Source organism: Somniosus microcephalus, chromosome 34, assembly GCF_052327205.1.
Source record: "Somniosus microcephalus isolate GS21.2 chromosome 34, FLI_Smic_1.0, whole genome shotgun sequence".
NCBI lineage: Eukaryota > Metazoa > Chordata > Chondrichthyes > Squaliformes > Somniosidae > Somniosus > Somniosus microcephalus.
The window spans coordinates 19198645-19220837 of NC_141020.1; the positions used below are offsets into that span (position 1 = coordinate 19198645).

At 49.1% G+C, this 22193-nt stretch overlaps 1 protein-coding gene across 11 annotated transcripts in view; it reads right to left on the reverse strand.

Moving 5' to 3' along the window:
* The window catches only part of LOC147096861 (ryanodine receptor 1-like), a 461451-nt gene that overhangs the window by 33086 nt on the left and 406172 nt on the right, over window positions 1-22193 (reverse strand). For all 11 annotated transcript variants that reach the window (XM_085973559.1, XM_085973551.1, XM_085973560.1 and 8 more), the window contains 5 exons: window positions 19583-20877; window positions 18975-19042; window positions 9889-10159; window positions 6391-6477; window positions 131-358 (listed from right to left, as the gene is read on the reverse strand). In XM_085973559.1, coding sequence (XP_085829685.1) covers window positions 131-358; window positions 6391-6477; window positions 9889-10159; window positions 18975-19042; window positions 19583-20877 — 1949 coding nt within the window. The remainder of the gene's footprint in view (window positions 1-130; window positions 359-6390; window positions 6478-9888; window positions 10160-18974; window positions 19043-19582; window positions 20878-22193) is intronic.

The window sequence follows — 22193 nt, forward strand, 5'->3', positions numbered from 1 at the left end:
AACTTTCTGACGAATCTGACGAATCATGAGCATTACAAAATTATCAAGAAATTGTCCAACTTGTGGGTGTTGTTGGTGCTGGAAAAAAATCCTTAGAAGATTGCCTTTACGTTTAAATGTTTGTCCTTACCTTTAAGTAGTTGTAGCCGATTATGCAGAGGAAGGAGAGGAGTGTGTGAAGAATGGAGAGGGTTTTCAACGTTGGCGCCATATAACCTGTACTCTCTTCAAGAACAAAATAAACCAATGAATCTTCATCCTCCTCCTCATCTCCATTCCCATTCCCAAAGCCAGAGCTTACTATTTCATCATCAAAGCCAGAACCTTCAAAGTCATCTTCATCTTCAAGCACCGACACCTGTCATGAGCAAAGAAATGATAATTTAGTGGCTACTTGTCAAGCTCGGAATTACTCAGTCAGGCCATGTGAAACAGTCAGCCAGATCTTTCATTGGCTATTCTTCAACTGGCATCAGTGTAGTATGAGGTTATGTTTAATTTGGTAAGAAGATTAGAGGATGAAAATGTAAGTGTTAATTTGTCAGTCGTGCATCCGTGCAATGCACACTTTATAAAGAACGAAAGATTTGCATTTATAGAATACATTTCATTTCTTCGGGATGTCCCAATGGGCATCCCAGTCAATGAAGTACTTTTGAAGCAGTCGCTATTATAATGTAAGCAAATCTGTTTTGCTGGTGTTAGTTGAGAGAAATGTTGGCCAGAACACAGAGAACGCCCCTGCTCTTGTACCATAGGATCTTTTAAAACCCACCTTAACAGTGTTTTGGTTTAACGTCTCATCCAAAAGATGGCACCTCTGACAATACAGTACTTCCTTAGTACTACACACAGGTGCCACCCCAGATTATGTGCTCGAGTGGTGCTTGAAACCACAGCCTTTTGACTGAGCCAAGCTGACACTTGTCAAAATTATGTATTAAAAAGATTACAAATGGATTGCACAGGACAAGCTACTGATACAAGATAAAATGGTTCTATAAAAACTCAGAAGGGGAAAAATTCAGTACTGCAGTGCCAGCAGATGGCGCTAACGGGCGCTAGAGCATTATCGCCGGGGTGGGGCGAATCCAGCGCCGTACTCCAAATCCTGCCCCTCCCCGCAGTGCCGCTGCTAACAGTTGTCGTCGGGGGCTTCAACGCCAGGTGGATCGTGATGTCAGTGAGTGTGCAACGCTCACTGAGCGCCCAATCTGCTAAATTGATTGTGGCCATCTACCTTAGCGCCTGGAGGAAACAGCGACAGGGAGAGCTGGCGTGAAGCAACAGGAAGCCGGCTCCAGGGACGTTATTTATAGGGATCATCAGTAATGAGTCGCAGCTGTAGGTTAGTGGAGTTTCAGTGCATTCTTGTCAGTTTCACATAGTACAACAGTCTCATTCCGTAATTTCAATGTTATTTAGTATCAGGAGTGTTGTGGAAACTAAAAAGTAGCTACATTTATTCTTAAAAAAAATCAAACTGCTACACTTGGTTACATTAATGGGGGCTGTCCTGGCAGTTGACCTCGCCCTCCTGGATCTATGGCGGAGGAAGTGGAGGCAGTGAGAAAGACTGGAACATGTGGCCAGGGGGAGGAGGAAGTCCCTCAGGGATCTCAACAGGAGGCCTTACCCTCCAAAGGTATTCCGAGAGCACTTTTCCTACCTCCAATTAAGCGAGGAGCAGTGTATTGGAAGGCTGCGCTTCATCAAGGAGGTGGTCACAGAACACTGCCAGAGCACGGTGGCATAGTGGTTAGCACTGTTGCCTCACAGCGCCAGGGACCCGGGTTCGAATCCGGCCTCGGGCGACTGTCTGTGTGGAGTTTGCACATTCTCCTCGTGTTTGCGTGGGTTTCCTCCGGGTGCTCCGGTTTCCTCCCACAGCCCAAAGATGTGCGGGTTAGGTTGATTGGCTATGATAAATTGACCCTTAGTGTTAGGGGGATTAAATACGTGGGGTTACGGGGATAGGGTGGGATATGTGTTGGTGTAGGGGTTACGGGGATTGGGTGGGATATGTGTCGGTGCAGGCTCGATGGGCCGAAATGGCCTCTATCTGCACTGTGGGGTTTCTGTGATTCTGTGATTCTGTGATACTGCAACCAGACCTCCAGCCTCAGATCAGGGCAACCACAGCTCTCTCATGGGCAGTCAAGGTCACCATCGCCCTCAATTTCTGCGCCAGCGGATCCTTCCAGTCTGCAACAGGAGACATAGCTAACATCTCACAGTTCGCCGACCATCACTGCATCCGGGAGGTCACAGAGACTCTCTACAGTAGGAGAAGGGACTACATTTCTTTTCCCATCACCAGAGAGAAGCAGGACGAGCGTGCATGTGGCTTTGCCAGGATAGCGGGATTCCCCATGGTGCAGGGCGCCATTGACTGCACCCACGTGACTTTGTGGGCACCGCACAACAATCCCGAGATCTTCCATAACCGCAAAGGTTACCACTCACTTAATGTGCAGTTGGTGTGCGACCACAGACAGCTAATCCTCAACATCAATGCCCGCTATCCTGGCAGCAGTCACAATGCCTTCATCCCGCACCAGACCGGGGTGCCAGCAATCTTCCAGCCACCATGTCAAGCTCGCGGCTGGCTGCTCGGAGACAAGGCCTGGCTCATGACTCCCCTCCGCAACCCCAACACTGCTGCCCGGCACTCATTATATGAGAGCCTACTGCCACCAGGAACATCATTGAGCAGACCATCGGCTTGCTGAAGCAACGGTTCCGCTGCCTTGACCGCTCGGGAGGAGCCCCCCAGCACTTGGCTGAGCGGGTGTCCCATTTCGTGGTGGTCTGCTGCATGCTCCACAACTTGGCCATCATGAGGGCCAAGCCCTTGCCACCAGTGATTGCGGGACCACCTCAGGAGGAGGAAGAGGGAGAGGAGGATGAGGATGAGGAGGAACAGGAGCGAGGGAGGAGGCAGCCACTCAATCAGCCTTCCGGAAGGGCAGTCGTGACCGCCTCATCAGACTGCAGTTCGAATGAATTAAACCCCAGATCTCCGTTGCTCACCACATCCCCATCATTCCATCCCTGTCGGAGGCCATATCACAGCGCAAAGCTGAAATGAGACACAACACAAAAGAATCCAAAATGAATGAATAAATTTATCAAAAATCAGTGAACACATATTTACAATAAAAATATTATTTATTCACCCTTGTGCAATTCCTTAGTGCCTCGCGTTACTGAGCCTTTGCCTACCCTAGTGCTCCTACGAAGTGTTGGCCCAGTGGCTGCAGCATGGCTGGTGGAAGGCTGCCGAGTGTCCGTGCGGGAGACGTCAGATGGCCTTGCAGGACGCCCTCGACCAGCTCTGGACCTGGAAGGCCCGGCTGTAGACTGCAGCGCCTCAGCATTGGCAGCAGCAGTCTGGGCCGGCTGGATGACAGGCAGCATCAAGGGCAATGGCAGAGTGGCAGGGATGGGAGCAGGAATGCTGTCATCCTGAGAGGGCAGCAGGTTCCTGCTCCACTGCCACTCCTCCGGGGCAGCATCCCTAGCAATCTGTTGCAGCAGAAATTGCTGGGATGCTGCGACACCGTGAGATCCCCGGTCAACGGTGGTAGACCCAGCCACGATGGCAGCAGTCAGAGCTTGCATGGCATTAAGCCGAGACTGCATGAGAGCAGTCTGAGATTGGATGCCTCCAAGCATAGACTGCATTATAGCACTAAGACGTTGCGTCACTTCCGCCTGTGCTGAAATGGAAGCTGCCAGATCGCCCATCACACGCGGCATCAGGTCTGGGTCGCCACGGTCTCTCTGGGAGTCTACCATCCTTTGCAGACTGGAAATGATGGACTCCATGGTGTGCGCAGAACCTTGTGCAATGTTGGAGGTGGACTCCTCCACATTCCTCATCATTGCCGAGAGGCTCTCAGGCATCCTTGCCATTGCACCTATCATCTCCGTGTGCATGCCCATCACCCTTCTTCTAAACGCCTCCCCATCGAGGTCCTCATCTGAGTTCTGTGCAGCAGAACACGCGTGAGAATTCACCCTCCGGGGAGCTAACCCCCTGAGCTACCCTTTCCCACTGGCCTTACAGTAGACCACTTGTCCCTGGTGCCTCACCCTGTGCAGATCTCGCTACTATACTAGCCTCTAAAGAACGCGTAGTGCCAGTATCTGAGCCGATGCCTGCGGGTGAGACATGCGGTGTGTTCTTCCTCCTCCTCTTCTCCCGCCTCGCTCTCTACGGTGCCCTCAGGGACAGGCTGCTCAGGTGCTTGCTCATTATCTGAAAGCATAAAGACACAAGAGTCGGGTTAAGGTGAGGGGAGCGGGGTAGGAAGGGAGAAATGCATGCATACAGCATGATTAGCTGGAAAGTGTGAAACGCTTGTGGGATGAGGGGGGATGTAGATGTGAGAAGGAGTAGGGATGAACATACCATTGTTGTCCCCAAGGGGGTCACCATCGCTAGTGGCCACGGCGCCCACCACCTGGCGCCCAATAATCTCCAGCACTTGATTCTCCAGCGCAGACAGTGGTTGGGTGTCGGCTTATCCCCCGCCTGTGCGCTCCTGCTCCCTCCTGTTGTGAGCCACCTTGGCCTGCAAGAGAAAGGAGAGTGTCAGTGAGTGTGGAGCAATGTGTTTGGGTGATGTACCTTCCATAGTTGAATAGCTGTCATTGTGTACAAGGTGTGAGATGTGGGTGAGAGTGTTGGTAGGTAGAGATTGTTGGTGGGTGAGTGCTGGGAGTGTGGTGCTTTGGGCTGCGCGTGAAGAGTGTGGTACAGATGATGGCATGCATCATTTGCTGAAGCATTGACTCACCCTGACCACCCGAGTGAGGTCGTTAAATTTCTTCCTGCACTGTGTGTGGGGGCCCTGGGGGCCACAGTGCTGCCCGAGATGTGCTGGGCTACCTCCCTCCACATGGTGCGGAAGATTTGCGGCGAGGACCTCCTGCCACTTGCCGGGTAGAGCACCGCCCTCCGTCTTTCCATTGCGAACACCAACGCCTCTAATGCTTGGTCGCAGAATCTGCGGGCTCTCTCCTTGGGGCGTGGGTCTGCCATGAGTACAGTTGCTTCAGTCCTCCAGCTCCTTCTCCTTGTTCTGCTGCTGCTTGCTGAGGCAGCTGCACAGCCAGCAATGCTGAGAATGAGGTTCTGCACATCAATGAACCTCCCCTTTAAGAACTGTAAAAAGTCTGTGGCAATCATGACTTGCGATTAGACTGCACCTGATATTGGTCCACCTTTGAGTGTAACACCAATGAGCTTGGGCTTAAAGACTTGAATTAGTGCTCCGATCATTTCTTTGAGCAGTGAACACGAATTTTGCGTGCAGTCTAAAGCATTAGCGCCTGGCGCTAATTCTCCAACTTTCCTAATGATACCGCCCATTCCTGGGCTATAATGAATTTCTAGCCCTCTAGAGTGTACTATATGCTGACACTACATACCAATAGAAGTATCCTGGTATGGGTTTGGTGTTTCCTTGGGCTCAATTGTTTACGCTGACTTACGTCCATTTTAAATTTGGGCACATACAACGTATTTATATAGCGCCTTTAACGTAATAAAACGTCCCAAGGCACTTCACAGGAGCGTTATCAAACAAAATTTGACAAGCCACATAAGAGATATTTGGACAGGAGAGGTAGGTTTTAAAGTGCATTTTAAAGGAGGAGAGAAGTAGAGAGGCGGAGAGGTTTAGTGAGGAAATTCCAGAGCTTAGGACCTAGGCAGCTGAAGGTACAGCCGCCAATGGTGGGGCGATTAAAATCGGGGCTGCACAAGAGGCCAGAACTGGAGGAGTGCAGAGATCTCCTAGGGTTGCAGGGCTGGAGGAGGTTAGAGAGAGAGGGAAGGGCGATGTCACGGAGGGATTCGAACAGAAGGATGATCATTTTTAAATCGAGGCGTTGCCGGACCGGGAGCCAATGTAGGTCAGCAAGTACAGGGGTGATGGGTGAAAGGGACTTGGTGCGGGTTAGGTTATGGGCAGCAGAGTTTTGGATGAGCTGAAGTTTATGGAGGGTGGAATAGGGGAGGCCAGCCAAGAGGGCATTGGAATAGTCGAGTCTGGAGGTAACAAAGGCATGGATTAGGGTTTCAGCAGCCAATGGGCTGAGGCAGATGCAGGGACGGGCGATATTATGGAGGCGCAAATAGGCTGTCTTGGTGATGGAGAGGATATGGGGTTGGAAGCTCAGCTCAGTGTCAACTAGGACACTGAGGTTGAAAACAGTCTACTTCAGCCTCAGATCGTAATAATGAGATTGGGAGGATTCCCAAGAACAACTTGACATCGGCAAAACAGGCGCAGCTTTGAGCGCAATTTTGGATGTAACTTCCAGGGAGGAAACTTATTTCAGTAAAGGTATAACTTTGATTTGATAAACTAAATTTACCTTATAAAAGAGGAGGATAAAGTTGATTGCAAATGCCACAAACAGAGCCAGGAAGCGGAGATTGTAGAAATTCCTTGACAAATAATTCTGAAGTAAAAAGATATAAAGAGATGTCGCTTATTGCATGCCACACAGTTACACATGTAATTGTATTCTGCATCTAAACTAAATTCATCACTGGTTTCTCACTTAGATAAACAGGAATGACAGAACTCCATTTTGAATAAACTGGAACTCTACAGTCAGGACAACAAAGTTGGCACTGGTAACACAATTTGAATCGCTTTGCTCATGGACTCATTTAGGTTTGAACAATGGCCTGGATTTTCCGACCCCCACGGGTGGATACGAGGTGTGTACACACCAGTAGGGGCCTCGCGAGGGCCGGTATCAGGCCTGCGAAGGCGCATGAGCTGAAAATCAGCACTTCCGATCTGTCAGGAATCCTCTTGACGGATCCTCCGCCTGCCCGGGAGAAGGGCCTCTGCGGGGGGAGAGTTCCGCTTTCTGCAGAACCTCCGCCCGCTGAAAATCTTTAAAAATCTTACGCCTGGTAAGGTCTGTTTTTACCAGCATAAGAGTTTAACAAAGTAAAAAAAATTTCACTCATTTATAATTTAAAAATACTTTTTAAAAAAAGTAATTTTATTTTTAGCCCCGTAAAAAACTTTAATGACTTTTTTCAATAAATTAAATATTTTAAACAAAGATCTAATTTTATGTAATTTTGACTAATTTTAAATGCGGGATTTAAAATAATTTAATTTATTTAATTTTTTAACTTTTTTAATGTGATCCCCATTCATACTTTTGACAGATCTATGCGGAGAGACCTGTCAAAAGTGTGCAGGGGGATTCCCTTCTTTGATTGGTTCCCCATGGCCCACGTGATCCCAGGGACGCTTGCGAACCGCCTGCGCCCCTGGGATACCTGGGCCTCTGCGCGCGCGGACCAGGAGAGGCCCAGGATCGGAAGTCTCGGGACCTACGGAGCCAGCAGGTAAGTTTGTAGATTTTTCCCGATCGGAGGCATCTGCACGCAGGAAGCCTCCGATCGGAAAATCCGGCCCAATACACTTCCTGACTACTTGGCTTTATTGTTATGCTCCCTGTTTGGGCTACTTCTCAATAGTGTCATTAATTTATGGTGTCCACACAAGTCAGCTTCCATAGCGAAGCACATGCTTCCTGTGAACCAAAGCATGATCTGATACATGAAATAGATGGTGTAGCCTGTGCCAAGGGCCTTAAACAGCACAAAGATTTGTTGTCACTACAGGAAACTTTGTGCTATCCGGAGGTGAGCTATCCGGCAATCTGGAGCCACCGGCAAAAATCAGCAGCCGTTTTTTATTCTGTTTGTTTGGTTTTTTTGCTTTGTTTGAACAGTCAAGCTGTGCAAGGTCTGTAGCTATAGCAACAGCTTCAGCTACAGAGCTTTAGGGCCACACCCGAGTGTTTAGAAGCTGTTGCTAAGCAACAGTGTTTGTTGTCAAATACGGAGATAAGAATCTCCGTATCTCTCAACATTAACTCTGGAGAGTACGCCAGTTTTGAGGCAACGGCAGCAGCTCGGTCCCGTGGGTGCCGGATAGCACAAAGTTTCCTGTAATATGATTTTGCCACCGATGGGACATGCACAGGGTGATCTGGGGCAAGGTTGGAGAGTTCCTGCGTGAAGACGTAGCAGAATAATCACCAAATGGGAGCACTGGAAGTTGTGGAGGAAAGCTCAATTTCAGCAAGTCACGGAGTTGAGCTTGTTGCCAAAATGGGCAGTGGAATCAGATCTTAATCAATTCGAGATCTCCCTTGTAAGCGGTGCCTGCAGCTGCTTGGCAATTGGCACAACTCAGTTATTGCTTCATGCAACGTTTTCAGACATTGGCAAGGGGTCACGGTGAAGTAGTTGCCTGGATTTGCAGATGGGGAGGCATGGGTACTACAGGAAACTCTGTTTTATCCGGCACCGACGTAGTGCCGGTTGATCAAAAGGTCCAGATTACAGAGAGGTATACTTACTAAGGTACAAGAGCCCCATACACGGCCACAGATCCAGGCGTCCCTGTTGCATGGCAACAGGTGCAGGAACCCCGGTTACACGGCCACAAATCCAGGCGTCCCTGTTGCATGGCAACAGGTGCAGGAACCCCGGTTACACGGCCACAGATCCAGGCGTCCCTGTTGCATGGCAACAGGTGCAGGAACCCCGGTTACACGGCCACAGATCCAGGCGTCCCTGTTGCATGGCAACAGGTGCAGGAACCCCGGTTACACGGCAACAGGTGCAGGAACCCCGGTTACACGGCCACTAATATGAAGTAAAACTTACCTGAACCTACTCCTGAATTTTGCCGGTTAAGAGAGATTTCCGGTTATTTAGGTGCTGGTAAAAAGAGAGCTTCCTGTAGTAGGCAGTGGCCAGAGAGTGCATACAGTGCCTGTTCAATCTGGCATCTCTGCAGGGATCCTCTTTTTTTCTAATGTTGGGATACGGGCAAAGCTAGCAAGGCATCATTTATTCCCATCTCTATTTGACCTGAGGGTGTTAAGAATCAGCTTTTACGGTAATTTTTCAGGTGCTGGGCCATAATTTATCTGATTTTATTGAATTCAATTTCACAACCTGCCACCCTTTAAATCTAATTGTAACAATTGCATAACAAATGGGGAGAAATGTTTAATATTATTAATAGAATATCCAAAATAGTTTACAATTGTGCATTATTCTAACTTTTGTTTTATTCTCATTTCTGTTTTATATTATTCAGTATTAGGAATTTCCTGAAAATTGTTTCTGCAGATGCTTTAATATGGAAAGCTTACGCAGTTGTTAGCTTGTCACAGAAATCACAGAAACCCCACAGTGCAGATAGAGGCCATTTCGGCCCATCGAGCCTGCACCGACACATATCCCACCCTATCCCCGTAACCCCATGTATTTAATCCCCCTAACACTAAGGGTCAATTTATCATAGCCAATCAACCTAACCCGCACATCTTTGGACTGTGGGAGGAAACCGGAGCACCCGGAGGAAACCCACGCAAACACGGGGAGAATGTGCAAACTCCACACAGACAGTCACCCGAGGCCGGATTCGAACCCGGGTCCCTGGCGCTGTGAGGCAACAGTGCTAACCACTATGCCACTATTTCTCAATAAACGCCGAATATGCTTCCAGTAAACAGACCTTATCAGAATTAATTTCTGGAAAACAATTCCTGTATATAAACACCAATTGCTTTGAAGAGAATCAAAGACGGTGGCAGAGATTTGTCACGAGTTTGTGTTTTGTATAAAAATAATGAAGAGTTTTAAAGGTTCGGTCCTCACTAAAATATAATCCTACTGTTCAAAAACCTGTGCAGAAATTGTGTTAATGCAAAAGTTGCAGAGGGGTTGCTTGTCTGCCTTTAATTGACCCAGTTAACAAACATTTTTAACACAGCACTCCTGACAGAACCCGTTTCAGATTTTTAACAAGTGTTCATACTTACCAAGAGCTTAGTCTTGTAGTTTTCAAACTCGTTCCAGAACTCCATTACTGCCTCTGGTTCCTCCTTTTTCCTCTCCTGCTTGGCTTTTTTCCTCGCCTTCATTGCTGGTGTAGCTTCTTCTTTTTCTCCTCCTTCTTCCGCCTTTTCTGCTCCTTCTGCCTTTACTCCTGCCTCTGCCTTTTCTGCTCCTTCTGCCTTTACCTTCTCTCCTCCTCCTTCTGGTTCTTCTTTTTCTTTCATATCCTTCTCGGCCTTTTCACCATTCTCAGTGCTTTATAAAGGCAGAACACAAACACCATTCAATGCCACACCAACACTTAAGCTGCACAACAATGATCTACATAATTGCAGGATAGTGATTAGGACTGGTGGAAAATACTATTTGCTCATCTAGCTAACAACAATTAGTAACATATTACTATATATTTTTTAATTCATTCACGGGATGTGGGTGTCGCTGGCAAGGCTGGCATTAATTGCCCTGGAGAAGGTGGTGGTGAGCCACCTTCTTGAACCGCTGCAGTCCGTGTGGTGAAGGTGCTCCCACAGCGCTGTTAGGGAGGGAGGGAGTTCCAGGATGGTGTACGACTTGGAGGTGACGGTGTTCTAATGCGCCTGCTGCCCTTGTCCTTCTACGTGGTTTGGGAGGTGCTGTCGGAGAAGCCTTGGCGAGTTGCTGCAGTGCATCTTGTAGATGGTGCACACTGCAGCCACGGTAGGCCGGTGGTGGAGGGAGTGAATGTTTAAGGTGGTGGATGGGGTGCCAATCAAGCGGGCTGCTTTGTCCTGGATGGTGTCGAGCTTCTTGAGTGTTGTTGGAGCTGCACTCATCCAGGCAAGTGGAGAGTATTCCATCACACTCCTGACTTGTGCCTTGTAGATGGTGGAAAGGCTTTGGGGGAGTCAGGAGGTGAGTCACTCGCCGCAGAATACCCAACCTCTGACTTGCTCTTGTAGCCACTGTATTTATGTGGCTAGTCCAGTTAAGTTTCGGGTCAATGGTGACCCCCAGGATGTTGATGGTGGAGGATTCAACGATGTTAATGCCATTGAATGTCAAGGGGAGTTGGTTAGGCTTTCTCTTGTTGGAGATGGTCATTGCCTGGCACTTATGTTACCTGCCACTTATCAGCCCAAGCCTGAATGTTGTCCAGGTCTTGTTGCATGCAGGCATGGACTGCTTCATTATCTGAGGAGTTGCGAATGGAACTGAACACTGCAATTAGTGAACAACCCCACTTCTGTCCTTATGTTGGAGGGAAGGTCATTGATGAAGCAGCTGAAGATGGTTGGCCTTAGAGGACACTGCCCTGAGGAACTCCTGCAGCGATGCCCTGAGGCGGAGATGTTTGGTCTCCAACAACTGCAACCATCTTCCTTTGTGCTAGGTATGACTCTAGCCAGTGGAGAGTTTACCCCGATTCCCATTGACTTCAATTTTACTCGGGCTCCTTGATGCCACACTAGGTCAAATGCTGCCTTGATGTCAAGGGCAGTCACTCTCATCTCACCTCTGGAATTCAGCTCTTTTGTCCATGTTTGGACCAAGGCTGTAATGAGGTCTGGAGCCGAGTTTCAGGGGGAACTGAAACAGAGCGTCGGTGAGCAGGTTATTGGTAAGTGGCACTTGATAGCACAGTTGACGACACCTTCCATCACTTTGCTGATGATTGAGTGTAAGGTGATGGGACAGTAATTGGCAGGGTTGGATTTATCCTGCTTTTTGTGGACAGGAGATACCCGGGCAGTCGGCCACTTTGTTGGGTAGATGCCAGTGTTGTAGCTGTACTGGAACAGCTTGGCCAGAGGCACGGCTAGTTCTGGAGCACAAGTCTTCAGTGTGGGATGTTGGTGGGGCCCGTAACCTTTGCTGTATCTAGTGCGCTCAGCCATTTCTTGAAATCATGTAGAGTGAATCGAATTGGCTGAAGACTGGCTTCTGTGCTGGTGGGGAATTCAGGAGGAGGCTGAGATGGACCATCCACTCGGCACTTCTGGCTGAAGATGGTTGCAAACCTTCAGAAGATTTGCAAACGCTTCAGATGTATTAATGAGTCAAACCTAACAATGATATATTTGCATAATATATACAAGGCTTTTAGTTTCCTTACAGTTCAGTTTTTGAATTGATAATTCCTTATAAAAAGTGACCATTATTTCCTGACAAGCAATTGTAGGTTATTACTGCAACAAGTTTATAGTCAAACAGTATTGTAAGGTCACAACATGAAGCATGACACCAAATTGGGGGGGGGGGGGCGGGGGGAGATAATCAATACCGAGGAGGACTGCAACAATGTCCTCCTGTATTATTAAAATGGTACAGGAGGACATTAATAAACTTACAGAATGGGCATATAATTGGCAAATGAAGTTCAACACAGATAAATGTGAGGTATTACATTTTGGTAGGTAAACCAGTAAACTAAGACAAGAGTATATATAAACAAGGCGAAAATATATTTATAAACTCAGGGACATACCTGTTTATACACTGTATGAATGGAACCGCGTTTATGTGTTCAACCATAAATGTATTTTGATGCTTTGGCAACATAAGATGTACCTTATCATGCCAATAAAGCGATTTGTATTGTATTGTATTGTATAGGGAGGTCACTTATCACTAGGAGGGTGCGAGTCTAGGTGGGGTAGAGGAACAAAGGGATCTCGGAGTACAAATACACAAATCACTAAAAGTTGCGACACAGGTTAGCAAGGCCATAAAAAAAGCAAACCAAGCACTAGGGATTATTTCTAGAGGTATAGAATTGAAAAGTAGGGAAGTTATGCTAAACCTGTATCAAACTTTGGTTAGACCACACTTGGGAGTACTATGTGCCGTTCTGGTCGCCATATTATAAAAAAGATATAGAGGCGCTGCAGAGGGTACAGAGAAGATTTACAAGGATGATACCAGGTATACACATCAGGAAAGGATGAACAGGCTGGGTCTCTTTTCTCTTGAAAAAAGACGGCTGAGGGGTGACCTAATAGAGGTCTTTAAAATTATGAAAAATTTTGATAGAGTGGATACAGAGAGAATGTTTCCACTTGTGGGGAAGAGCATAACTAGAGACCATCAATATAAGATAGTCACCAAGAAATCCAATAGGGAATTCAGAAGAAACTTCTTTACCCAGAGAGTGGTGAGAATGTGGAACTCGCGACCACAGGGAGTGGTTGAAGCGAATGGTATAGACGCATTTAAGGGGAGGCTAGACAAGCATATGAGGTAGAAGGGAATAGAGGGTTACGCTGATAGATTTAGATGTGAGGAAAGACAGGAGGGGGGCTTGTCTCGAGCATAAATGCCGGCATGGACTGGCTGGGCCGAATGGCCTGTTTCTGTGCCATATATCCTATGGAATCCGATGTAATTTCCCTGCAAATGACAATTGCACAGTTCTTTATAACTGCAAAACTAAAAGGATTTATTTTCTCCTAAGTCAAGAAAGAAAGTGGACAGATTGTGTGCGCGGAGAAGAGTTAAACTGTGTGGGTCACAGGCTATCCAGGAGTATCCTTTTGCACAGATATAATAGGAGGCTGATCCACAACTAAACACAGTTCTAGGACTTTTTGTTGTTATTCAATATGCTTGATACGAATGTCAATTTATACAAAATCACATGAAACTTGTAAGCAGGGTGCACAGGCTCGATGCAAGGGCACAGGACTCATGCTCGTGGAAGGATGAGAATCCACTGAACCAGCCTCCAATCAGGTTGGATAGAATAAAATGGAGGAGGCCGGAGGGCAGATTTTGCTCTTTGTTGCTTCTGGATAATGCTCAATATCCAGGCACAGTGAAGTGGAAATGAGGGCAGTGAGACATAGGTCACGTCTCCCCATAAATACCCTGGCTTGAGATTTCTGGGGCTTCCCCACACCAGCACCAGTGTTTGGTCCTACACCTGCAGGAGGCACTGGTCCAGCGTAATGATGCAAAAAAGGTGGGAGGCTTGTTCCCGGCCTTCTGCCTCACTTCTTGCCCAAATCGATGAGTGCTCAAAGAAAGCAGGCGGTAAGCCTTGTTCCATGGACAGGAAAACTGAGGTAATTTATTGGTTGTGAATCACTTTGGGAAATCCTGAAGATGTAATAAGGTGCTGTATAAATGGAAGCTCTTTTTTCTTCCTCATCACCGTTTTCCAAAAGTTATGAATACTTACCTCACAAATAAGGTAACTAGAGTTTGGCACAAACAGGTACAGCGTCAGTAATCTCAGTTGGAGAGGCATCTACATACAATTACATAGAATTTACAGCATAGAAATAGGCCATTCGTCCCAGGTCTATGCCGGTGTTTATGCCCCACATGAGCCTCCTCCCACCTTACTTCATCTCGCCCCATCAACATATCCTTCCATTCCTTTCTCCCTCATGTACTTATCTAGCTTCCCTTTAAATGTATCTCTGCTAGTCGCCTCAACTACTCCACGTGGTTGCAAGTTCTGCATTCTAACCACACTTGAGTAAAGAAGTTTCTCCTGAATTCCTTATTTAATTTATTAGTGATATCTTATATTTATGACCCCTAGTTCTGGACTCCCCACAAATGGAAACATCTTTTCTACTTCTACCCTGTCAAACCCCTTCCTAATTTTAAAGACCTCGTATAGGGGCCCCTCTCAGGCTTCTCTTTTCTGGAAAAAATAGTCCCAGCCTGTTCAGTCTTTCCTGATATAACCTCTCAGTTCTGGTATGATCCTTGTAAATCTATTTCACCTTCTACCACACTTCCATACCCTTTTAGTAATATGGAGACCAGAGCTGTGCACTGTGTTATAAAAGTGTGGTCTAACCAAGGTTCTATATAAGTTTAACATAACTTCCCTGCTTTTGAATTCTATTACTCTAGAAATGAACCTAATGGATTTGTTATGGCTTTGTTAACCTGCATTGCTTCTTTTAATGATTTGTGAATCTGTACCCCTAGATCCCTTTGCGCCTCTACCCCATATTATAAAATCTTGCCTCTGATATCGCTTCTCTAGTTTCTTTTAGTATGCGTGGATGCAATCTACCTAGAGCATGGGTTTTAGCCTCTCCAAGTTGGACTAGTTTATCAATTATCTCCCTGCTTTCTATCCGAAATGTCTAACAGTAGAAATTGAAAAATTCATACTGCAAAGATAAAGGGTACTCTTTTGAGGTTTGCATGAAGCCACACGATTGGAACAGAGCAGAGTGAACATTGGTTGGCTGTGTCTGACCTTGAAAAAGTTCGGGTCTGGCACTTTCTTCTCTCTCCTTTCCCCACTTCCCTGCCCTCCTCTCCCCCCTCCACTTCCCTGCCCTCCTCTCCCCCCTCCACTACCCTGCCCTCCCCTCCTCTCCCCCCTCCACTACCCTGCCCTCCCCTCCTCTCCCCCCTCCACTTCCCTGCCCTCCTCTCCCCCCTCCACTTCCCTGCCCTCCTCTCCCCCCTCCACTTCCCGGCCCTCCTCGCCCCCTCCACTACCCTGCCCTCCTCTCCCCCTCCACTGCCCTGCCCTCCTCTCCCCCCTCCACTACCCTGCCCTCCTCTCCCCCTCCACTTCCCTGCCCTCCTCTCCCCCCCCCCACTTCCCTGCCCTCCTCTCCCCCCTCCACTGCCCTGCCCTCCTCTCCCCCCTCCACTTCCCTGCCCTCCTCTCCCCCCCCGCCACTTCCCTGCCCTCCTCTCCCCCCCCCGCCACTTCCCTGCCCTCCTCTCCCCCCTCCACTGCCCTGCCCTCCTCTCCCCCCTCCACTTCCCGGCCCTCCTCGCCCCCTCCACTACCCTGCCCTCCTCTCCCCCTCCACTGCCCTGCCCTCCTCTCCCCCTCCACTGCCCTGCCCTGCCCTCCTCTCCCCCCTCCACTTCCCTGCCCTCCTCTCCCCCTCCACTTCCCTGCCCTCCTCTCCACCCCCCCCACTTCCCTGCCCTCCTCTCCCCCCTCCACTACCCTGCCCTCCTCTCCCCCTCCACTTCCCTGCCCTCCTCTCCCCCCCCCCACTTCCCTGCCCTCCTCTCCCCCCTCCACTGCCCTGCCCTCCTCTCCCCCCTCCACTTCCCTGCCCTCCTCTCCCCCCCCCGCCACTTCCCTGCCCTCCTCTCCCCCCCCCGCCACTTCCCTGCCCTCCTCTCCCCCCTCCACTGCCCTGCCCTCCTCTCCCCCCTCCACTTCCCGGCCCTCCTCGCCCCCTCCACTACCCTGCCCTCCTCTCCCCCTCCACTGCCCTGCCCTCCTCTCCCCCTCCACTGCCCTGCCCTCCTCTCCCCCCTCCACTTCCCTGCCCTCCTCTCCCCCTCCACTTCCCTGCCCTCCTCTCCACCCCCCCCACTTCCCTGCCCTCCTCTCCCCCCTCCACTGCCCTGCCCTCCTCTCCCCCCCTCCACTGCCCTGCCCTCCTCTCCCCCCTCCACTGCCCTGCCCTCCTCTCCCCCCTCCACTGCCCGGCCCTCCTCTCCCCCCCTCCACTACCCTGCCCTCCTCTCTCCCCCTCCACTGCCCTGCCCTCCTCTCCCCCCCTCCACTGCCCTGCCCTCCTCTCCCCCTCCACTTCCCTGCCCTCCTCTCCCCCTCCACTTCCCTGCCCTCCTCTCCCCCCCCCCCACTTCCCTGCCCTCCTCTCCCCCCTCCACTGCCCTGCCCTCCTCTCCCCCCCCTCCACTGCCCTGCCCTCCTCTCCCCCCTCCACTGCCCGGCCCTCCTCTCCCCCCCTCCACTACCCTGCCCTCCTCTCTCCCCCTCCACTGCCCTGCCCTCCTCTCCCCCCTCCACTGCCCTGCCCTCCTCTCCCCCCTCCACTGCCCTGCCCTCCTCTCCCCCCTCCACTGCCCTGCCCTCCTCTCCCCCCTCCACTGCCCTGCCTTCCTCTCCCCCCCCTCCACTGCCCTGCCCTCCTCTCCCCCCTCCCCTCCTCTCCCCCCTCCACTACCCTGCCCTCCTCTCCCCCCTCCACTTCCCTGCCCTCCTCTCCCCCCCCCACTTCCCTGCCCTCCTCTCCCCCTCCACTTCCCTGCCCTCCTCTCCCCCTCCACTTCCCTGCCCTCCTCTCCCCCCCCCCCACTTCCCTGCCCTCCTCTCCCCCCTCCACTGCCCTGCCCTCCTCTCCCCCCCCTCCACTGCCCTGCCCTCCTCTCCCCCCTCCACTGCCCGGCCCTCCTCTCCCCCCCTCCACTACCCTGCCCTCCTCTCTCCCCCTCCACTGCCCTGCCCTCCTCTCCCCCCTCCACTGCCCTGCCCTCCTCTCCCCCCTCCACTGCCCTGCCTTCCTCTCCCCCCCCTCCACTGCCCTGCCCTCCTCTCCCCCCTCCCCTCCTCTCCCCCCTCCACTACCCTGCCCTCCTCTCCCCCCTCCACTTCCCTGCCCTCCTCTCCCCCCTCCACTTCCCTGCCCTCCTCTCCCCCCCCCACTTCCCTGCCCTCCTCTCCCTCTCTCCCCCTCCACTGCCCTGCCCTCCTCTCCCCCTCCACTGCCCTGCCCTCCTCTCCCCCCTCCACTTCCCTGCCCTCCTCTCCCCCCCCCACTTCCCTGCCCTCCTCTCCCTCTCTCCCCCTCCACTGCCCTGCCCTCCTCTCCCTCTCTCCCCCTCCACTGCCCTGCCCTCCTCTCCCCCTCCACTGCCCTGCCCTCCTCTCCCCCCTCCACTTCCCTGCCCTCCTCTCCCCCTCCACTGCCCTGCCCTCCTCTCCCCCCTCCACTTCCCTGCCCTCCTCTCCCCCTCCACTGCCCTGCCCTCCTCTCCCCCCTCCACTGCCCTGCCCTCCTCTCCTCCCCTCCACTGCCCTCCTCTCCCCCCCTCCACTGCCCTCCTCTCCCCCCCTCCACTGCCCTGCCCTCCTCTCCCCCCCTCCACTGCCCTGCCCTCCTCTCCCCCCCTCCACTGCCCTGCCCTCCTCTCCCCCCTCCACTACCCTGCCCTCCTCCCCCTCCACTACCCTGCCCTCCTCTCCCCCCTCCACTACCCTGCCCTCCTCCCCCTCCACTACCCTGCCCTCCTCCCCCTCCACTACCCTGCCCTCCTCCCCCTCCACTACCCTGCCCTCCTCTCCCCCCTCCACTACCCTGCCCTCCTCTCCCCCCCTCCACTGCCCTGCCTTCCTCTTTTCTCCTATTTGCCTCCTCCATCCTCTTCCTACTCCATGCTCGCGCACATTGGTTCCATTCGTCTTGACCATCCGAGCGCAACACCTCAGTGGATCGACTAGATAATAAAATTAGTTTTTTTTCTTACATATATCATTTTCTTATGAAACCACAGCTTATTTGAACATGTTTTTTATGACCCCTTGTGCAATAGGTGTAGTACAATGGTCTCATCAACAGGCTAACTGCAGAGTAGAAGAAACTGAAGACGGCTGTGATATTCCTTTAGCTTTGTTGAGAGACAGAGATGGTGATGCAGCAAAAAATAATTGTTCCCATTTTGCTGATGATTTTGGCTGTAGGTGAGAGCGTTGCTATAACAGGACCTAACTGCATGACAGTGTTTAGCCCAGTTTTATTTTCCATTATAAATTAAATTATAAGCTGGCTTTATCTTACTCCAGGGACTTGAGCACATAAAGCTAGGCTGACACTCCAGTGCAGTGCTGCGGGAGTGCTGCACTGTCGGAGGTGCCGTCTCTTGGATGAGATGTTGAGCGAGCAGACCATGCCTCGGTTTAAGTGGACGTAAAAGATCCCATGGCACTATTTCGAAGAAGAGCAGGGGAGTTATCCCCAGTGTCCTGGCCAATATTTATCGCTCAATCAACATAACAAAAAACAGATTATCCGGTCATTATCACATTGTTGTTTGTGGGAGCTTGCTGTGCGCAAATTGGCTGCCACATTTCTTATGTTACAACAGGGACTACACTCCAAAAAAGTACTTCATTGGCTGTAAAGCGCTTTGAGACGTCCGGTGGTCGTGAAAGGTGCTATAGAAATGCAAGTCTTTCTTTTTATCTGTATTTCATTTCAATTTGGAGTTCTATTCACCAACTCTACTTTTAAATGATCTGTAAGGGGGCAATATTTAACACTTTTTCTTTGGTGTTATGAAGTGACATTTCCACATGCTTGTCTACTGCCATTCGGTGCAATGTATTAAATATAATAAGACTTACTCTGCTTTCTCAGTTTCCGCCTTGAGTTGATCATCTGCCTTGGCTTCTAACTGAGCTTCAATCTGTTGCTGTTAAAAGGTAAAAAGCTCATTTTATGATTGGTCCAATAATCTGTACTATGGAACTAGGCACTGGAATAAAAACTCTTGACAGTGGCCTAAAGGATGGCCTCCGATAAAACAGTGGTTAGAGGAATGTCATATGACTATCTCAAGAGTTCATCTACTAACAGTAATTTTGAGATAATGGTGGGTATTGCAGTTTTCTTTGGAAGCCCTCCACCAGCTGTCAAACGCTTGAGTCCGATTTTTATTTCCAATATTTAGGCTTTATTTTGACACGAGAGTCTTCCAATAAGTTGGGAAGGGAAAATAAAATGCAGACTCAATCCTTACAGCTTATTTGTTTTTCAGTTCGAGGTGTTATTTTCTGCTTCAACGCCACGAGCAAAATAATATTATTCAACTGTTAATTCAAGTAGGAAGGAAAAATCTCTTGGTAACAGCTACCATATGATTGCTGTTAAACATTTGTTATCTTTAGGGGGAAATTAAATGTGAGACCTGGCTTTGATATTTTTCATCTGGAAGGAAGTGCAAGGTACTTACCCTCACTTTCCTGAAACTTGGCGGTGTTCCCTCGGGAGTTGGAGGGTCAACTATTGCGGATTCTATAATGTCACCAAGTCCCAGGTTGGATTCAGGTGAGCTCATTCTCATTTGGCCGCATTCCCTCTTTGCATCGGCCTGGTCAGACATTTCCTCTTCTTTGGTTGGATCTTCAAACTCTGATTGGACAGCCGTTTCCTCAACCTCTGCCTTGCTAATGTCAGGAAGGTCAGCGTGGACTTCGTCCTGTGTAGGGTCCGGCATACTAGCCAGAAGTTCAGTGACAGTCAGATGTTTGGCCCCTTCGACCAAGCCACCTCCAAACAAGGTATTCCACACTATCATGAAGAAACCACTGCAGATGCTATAGATAAACTGCAAAATGCCTATAAACAAAGTCCAAAAGAAGGACACTAGGGCCATCACCATCTCTTTAATTGTCATCTTCTTTATTTTTCTGTACTTTTTCCTTATATTCTTAAAGGTGAATATTTTAAAAAAGTCGACAACACTGCTAAGGAATGCTGCAAATGCAGATGACGACTCAGCTGGAGAAGATACTTTCTCAGCCTCTATCCCCTCAGCATTCTCCCCTTCCTCCTCTTCGTCTTCGGATTTTTCTCCCTCATCTGTTTCGGAGATCTTTGAAGCAATTTGCATCTCAAAGATGGTATCCTCGCAGAAGTTGACAAAGAGTTCCATCTTTTCAGACTCGCCACCTTCATTCACCACATCAAAGATGAACTGTCGCTTAGACTCTTTGACTTGAGGCATGTCCCATTGTGTTTTATTGGCTTCACTAATCTCAAAGTAAATGCGCTCTATCCTCTTACTGGCACCCATGATCTCAATGCGGCCTAAGAAAGGTTGGAAATAAGTGAGAATGCTCTCGGCTAATGCCAAGAAGTTTTGCAGCCTTGTGTCATGAGGCACGTGTTCGGACAGGTTAGTGAGTAACACAGCAACGTTAAAACCAATGTCCTTGGCTGGCTCTTGGAACCGGTTTGCAAATTCCTCATAGTTTATCATTTCATTCTCATCTGCTTCTGAGCATGAGAGTAGGAACTGGATCTCAGAAGATGTGTATTGTTTCTGGCTGTCCATTGCCTTCTGGAAGTCCTTCTTTGAGATGATCCCTCTGGGGTCAGTGACATAATCTTTGAATGCATCAGAAGCCACAATGTCCTTCAGCTTCAAGAACATATCAAAAAACTTTAGGATCATTTCAACATTGCTCGATGACTCTACCAACATATCAACCATCTGTTTAGCGATAGTTCCATTCACAACATTTCCTGAAAATAACAAATGAGATACATCATAGTCGTCAAAAGTGAACAGTTTCTAGTTACAGTTCAAGACTGAAGAAAAAAATCTATTGCTGCGTCACCCCATCCTTTTTTGGGTGTGTATTTGTTGTGTAGAGCAAATCAAATCAAATCAAATCAACTTTTATTGTCATTGTTAGTGCACAACTGCAGTACAACGAAATGTAGGCTTGCGGCTCCCGAGAGTGTACAATTTGGATTAGGACACTTAAACATTCAACATACATTTGGCTTGCAGTATATTAGCATAAATATGACCATAATAAAGTGCATTGGCAGATGTGCAGGCTTTAGTGTTTATTTGTGGAGTTCAGTAGGGTGACAGCCCTGGGAAAGAAGCTGTTCCTAAATCTGGTCGTACGGGTGCGAATGCATCTGTAGCGTCTTCCAGATGGTAGGAGGGCGAACAGACTGTGGCTGGGGTGGGTAGGGTCTTTGATGATTAATTACTAATTAAATAGCATTGCAAAACATCTTACATAAACCAGGGTACTATGCATACATTAATGTCACAGTAAATAACAATAGTCCTATCAAAATGTTTATACAGAAGTCATAGGAGTGAAACTAGTCGTTTATGTCCATCATTCAAACCTCCGAGATTGAAATACTAATCATATTCATTGACCATTATCCAGTATTGCTTGATAGTCTGCCTGCAAGAATAACTTTCCAGTCACTCTAATGGTTTGCAGGAGTTCACTGGATTGGTTTTGAACAGACTTGACACTCTCTAAAATTGTGACTGAAAGGAACTTCAAACAAAACTTGTGGCTCTCTGTGGTGCGGAGTAGAGACTTTTAAACTCGGAACTGAAAGGAACAACAATGCAAACAAAAAACAAATGGTTGCCCACAGATATTTCAAATGAAAAGGAACTTTATTAAGCTGGGAAATTATCTGGCACTAAACTAGTCATTGCAATTTAGGGCAGAAAAATGAATGCTACAAAATATTTCCAAAACACACCAGAACATTGTAAACATACCAAAACGACACAGACACAGCTGGCCAATATTTGCATGTAGCACACTAATAACATTAATAAGAAAAGGAAGCTAAAATGACTTGAAAAGCATCAAAAGAAAAATTGTGGGAGCAACTTGAAGCTTTCAGGACTTTTCTTATTGTGGGGTGTGTCCACTGATTTGAGGGCAGGGGAAGAGAATGTTAACTGACCCCAGGCTTCAAGTATATAAAGGTCCACTCCTTTTCCCATTCCCTCCATCCCAGATGTGGCTGTCCTGCACAGTCAGTCATATTTTTGTACCCTCAATTTGGCA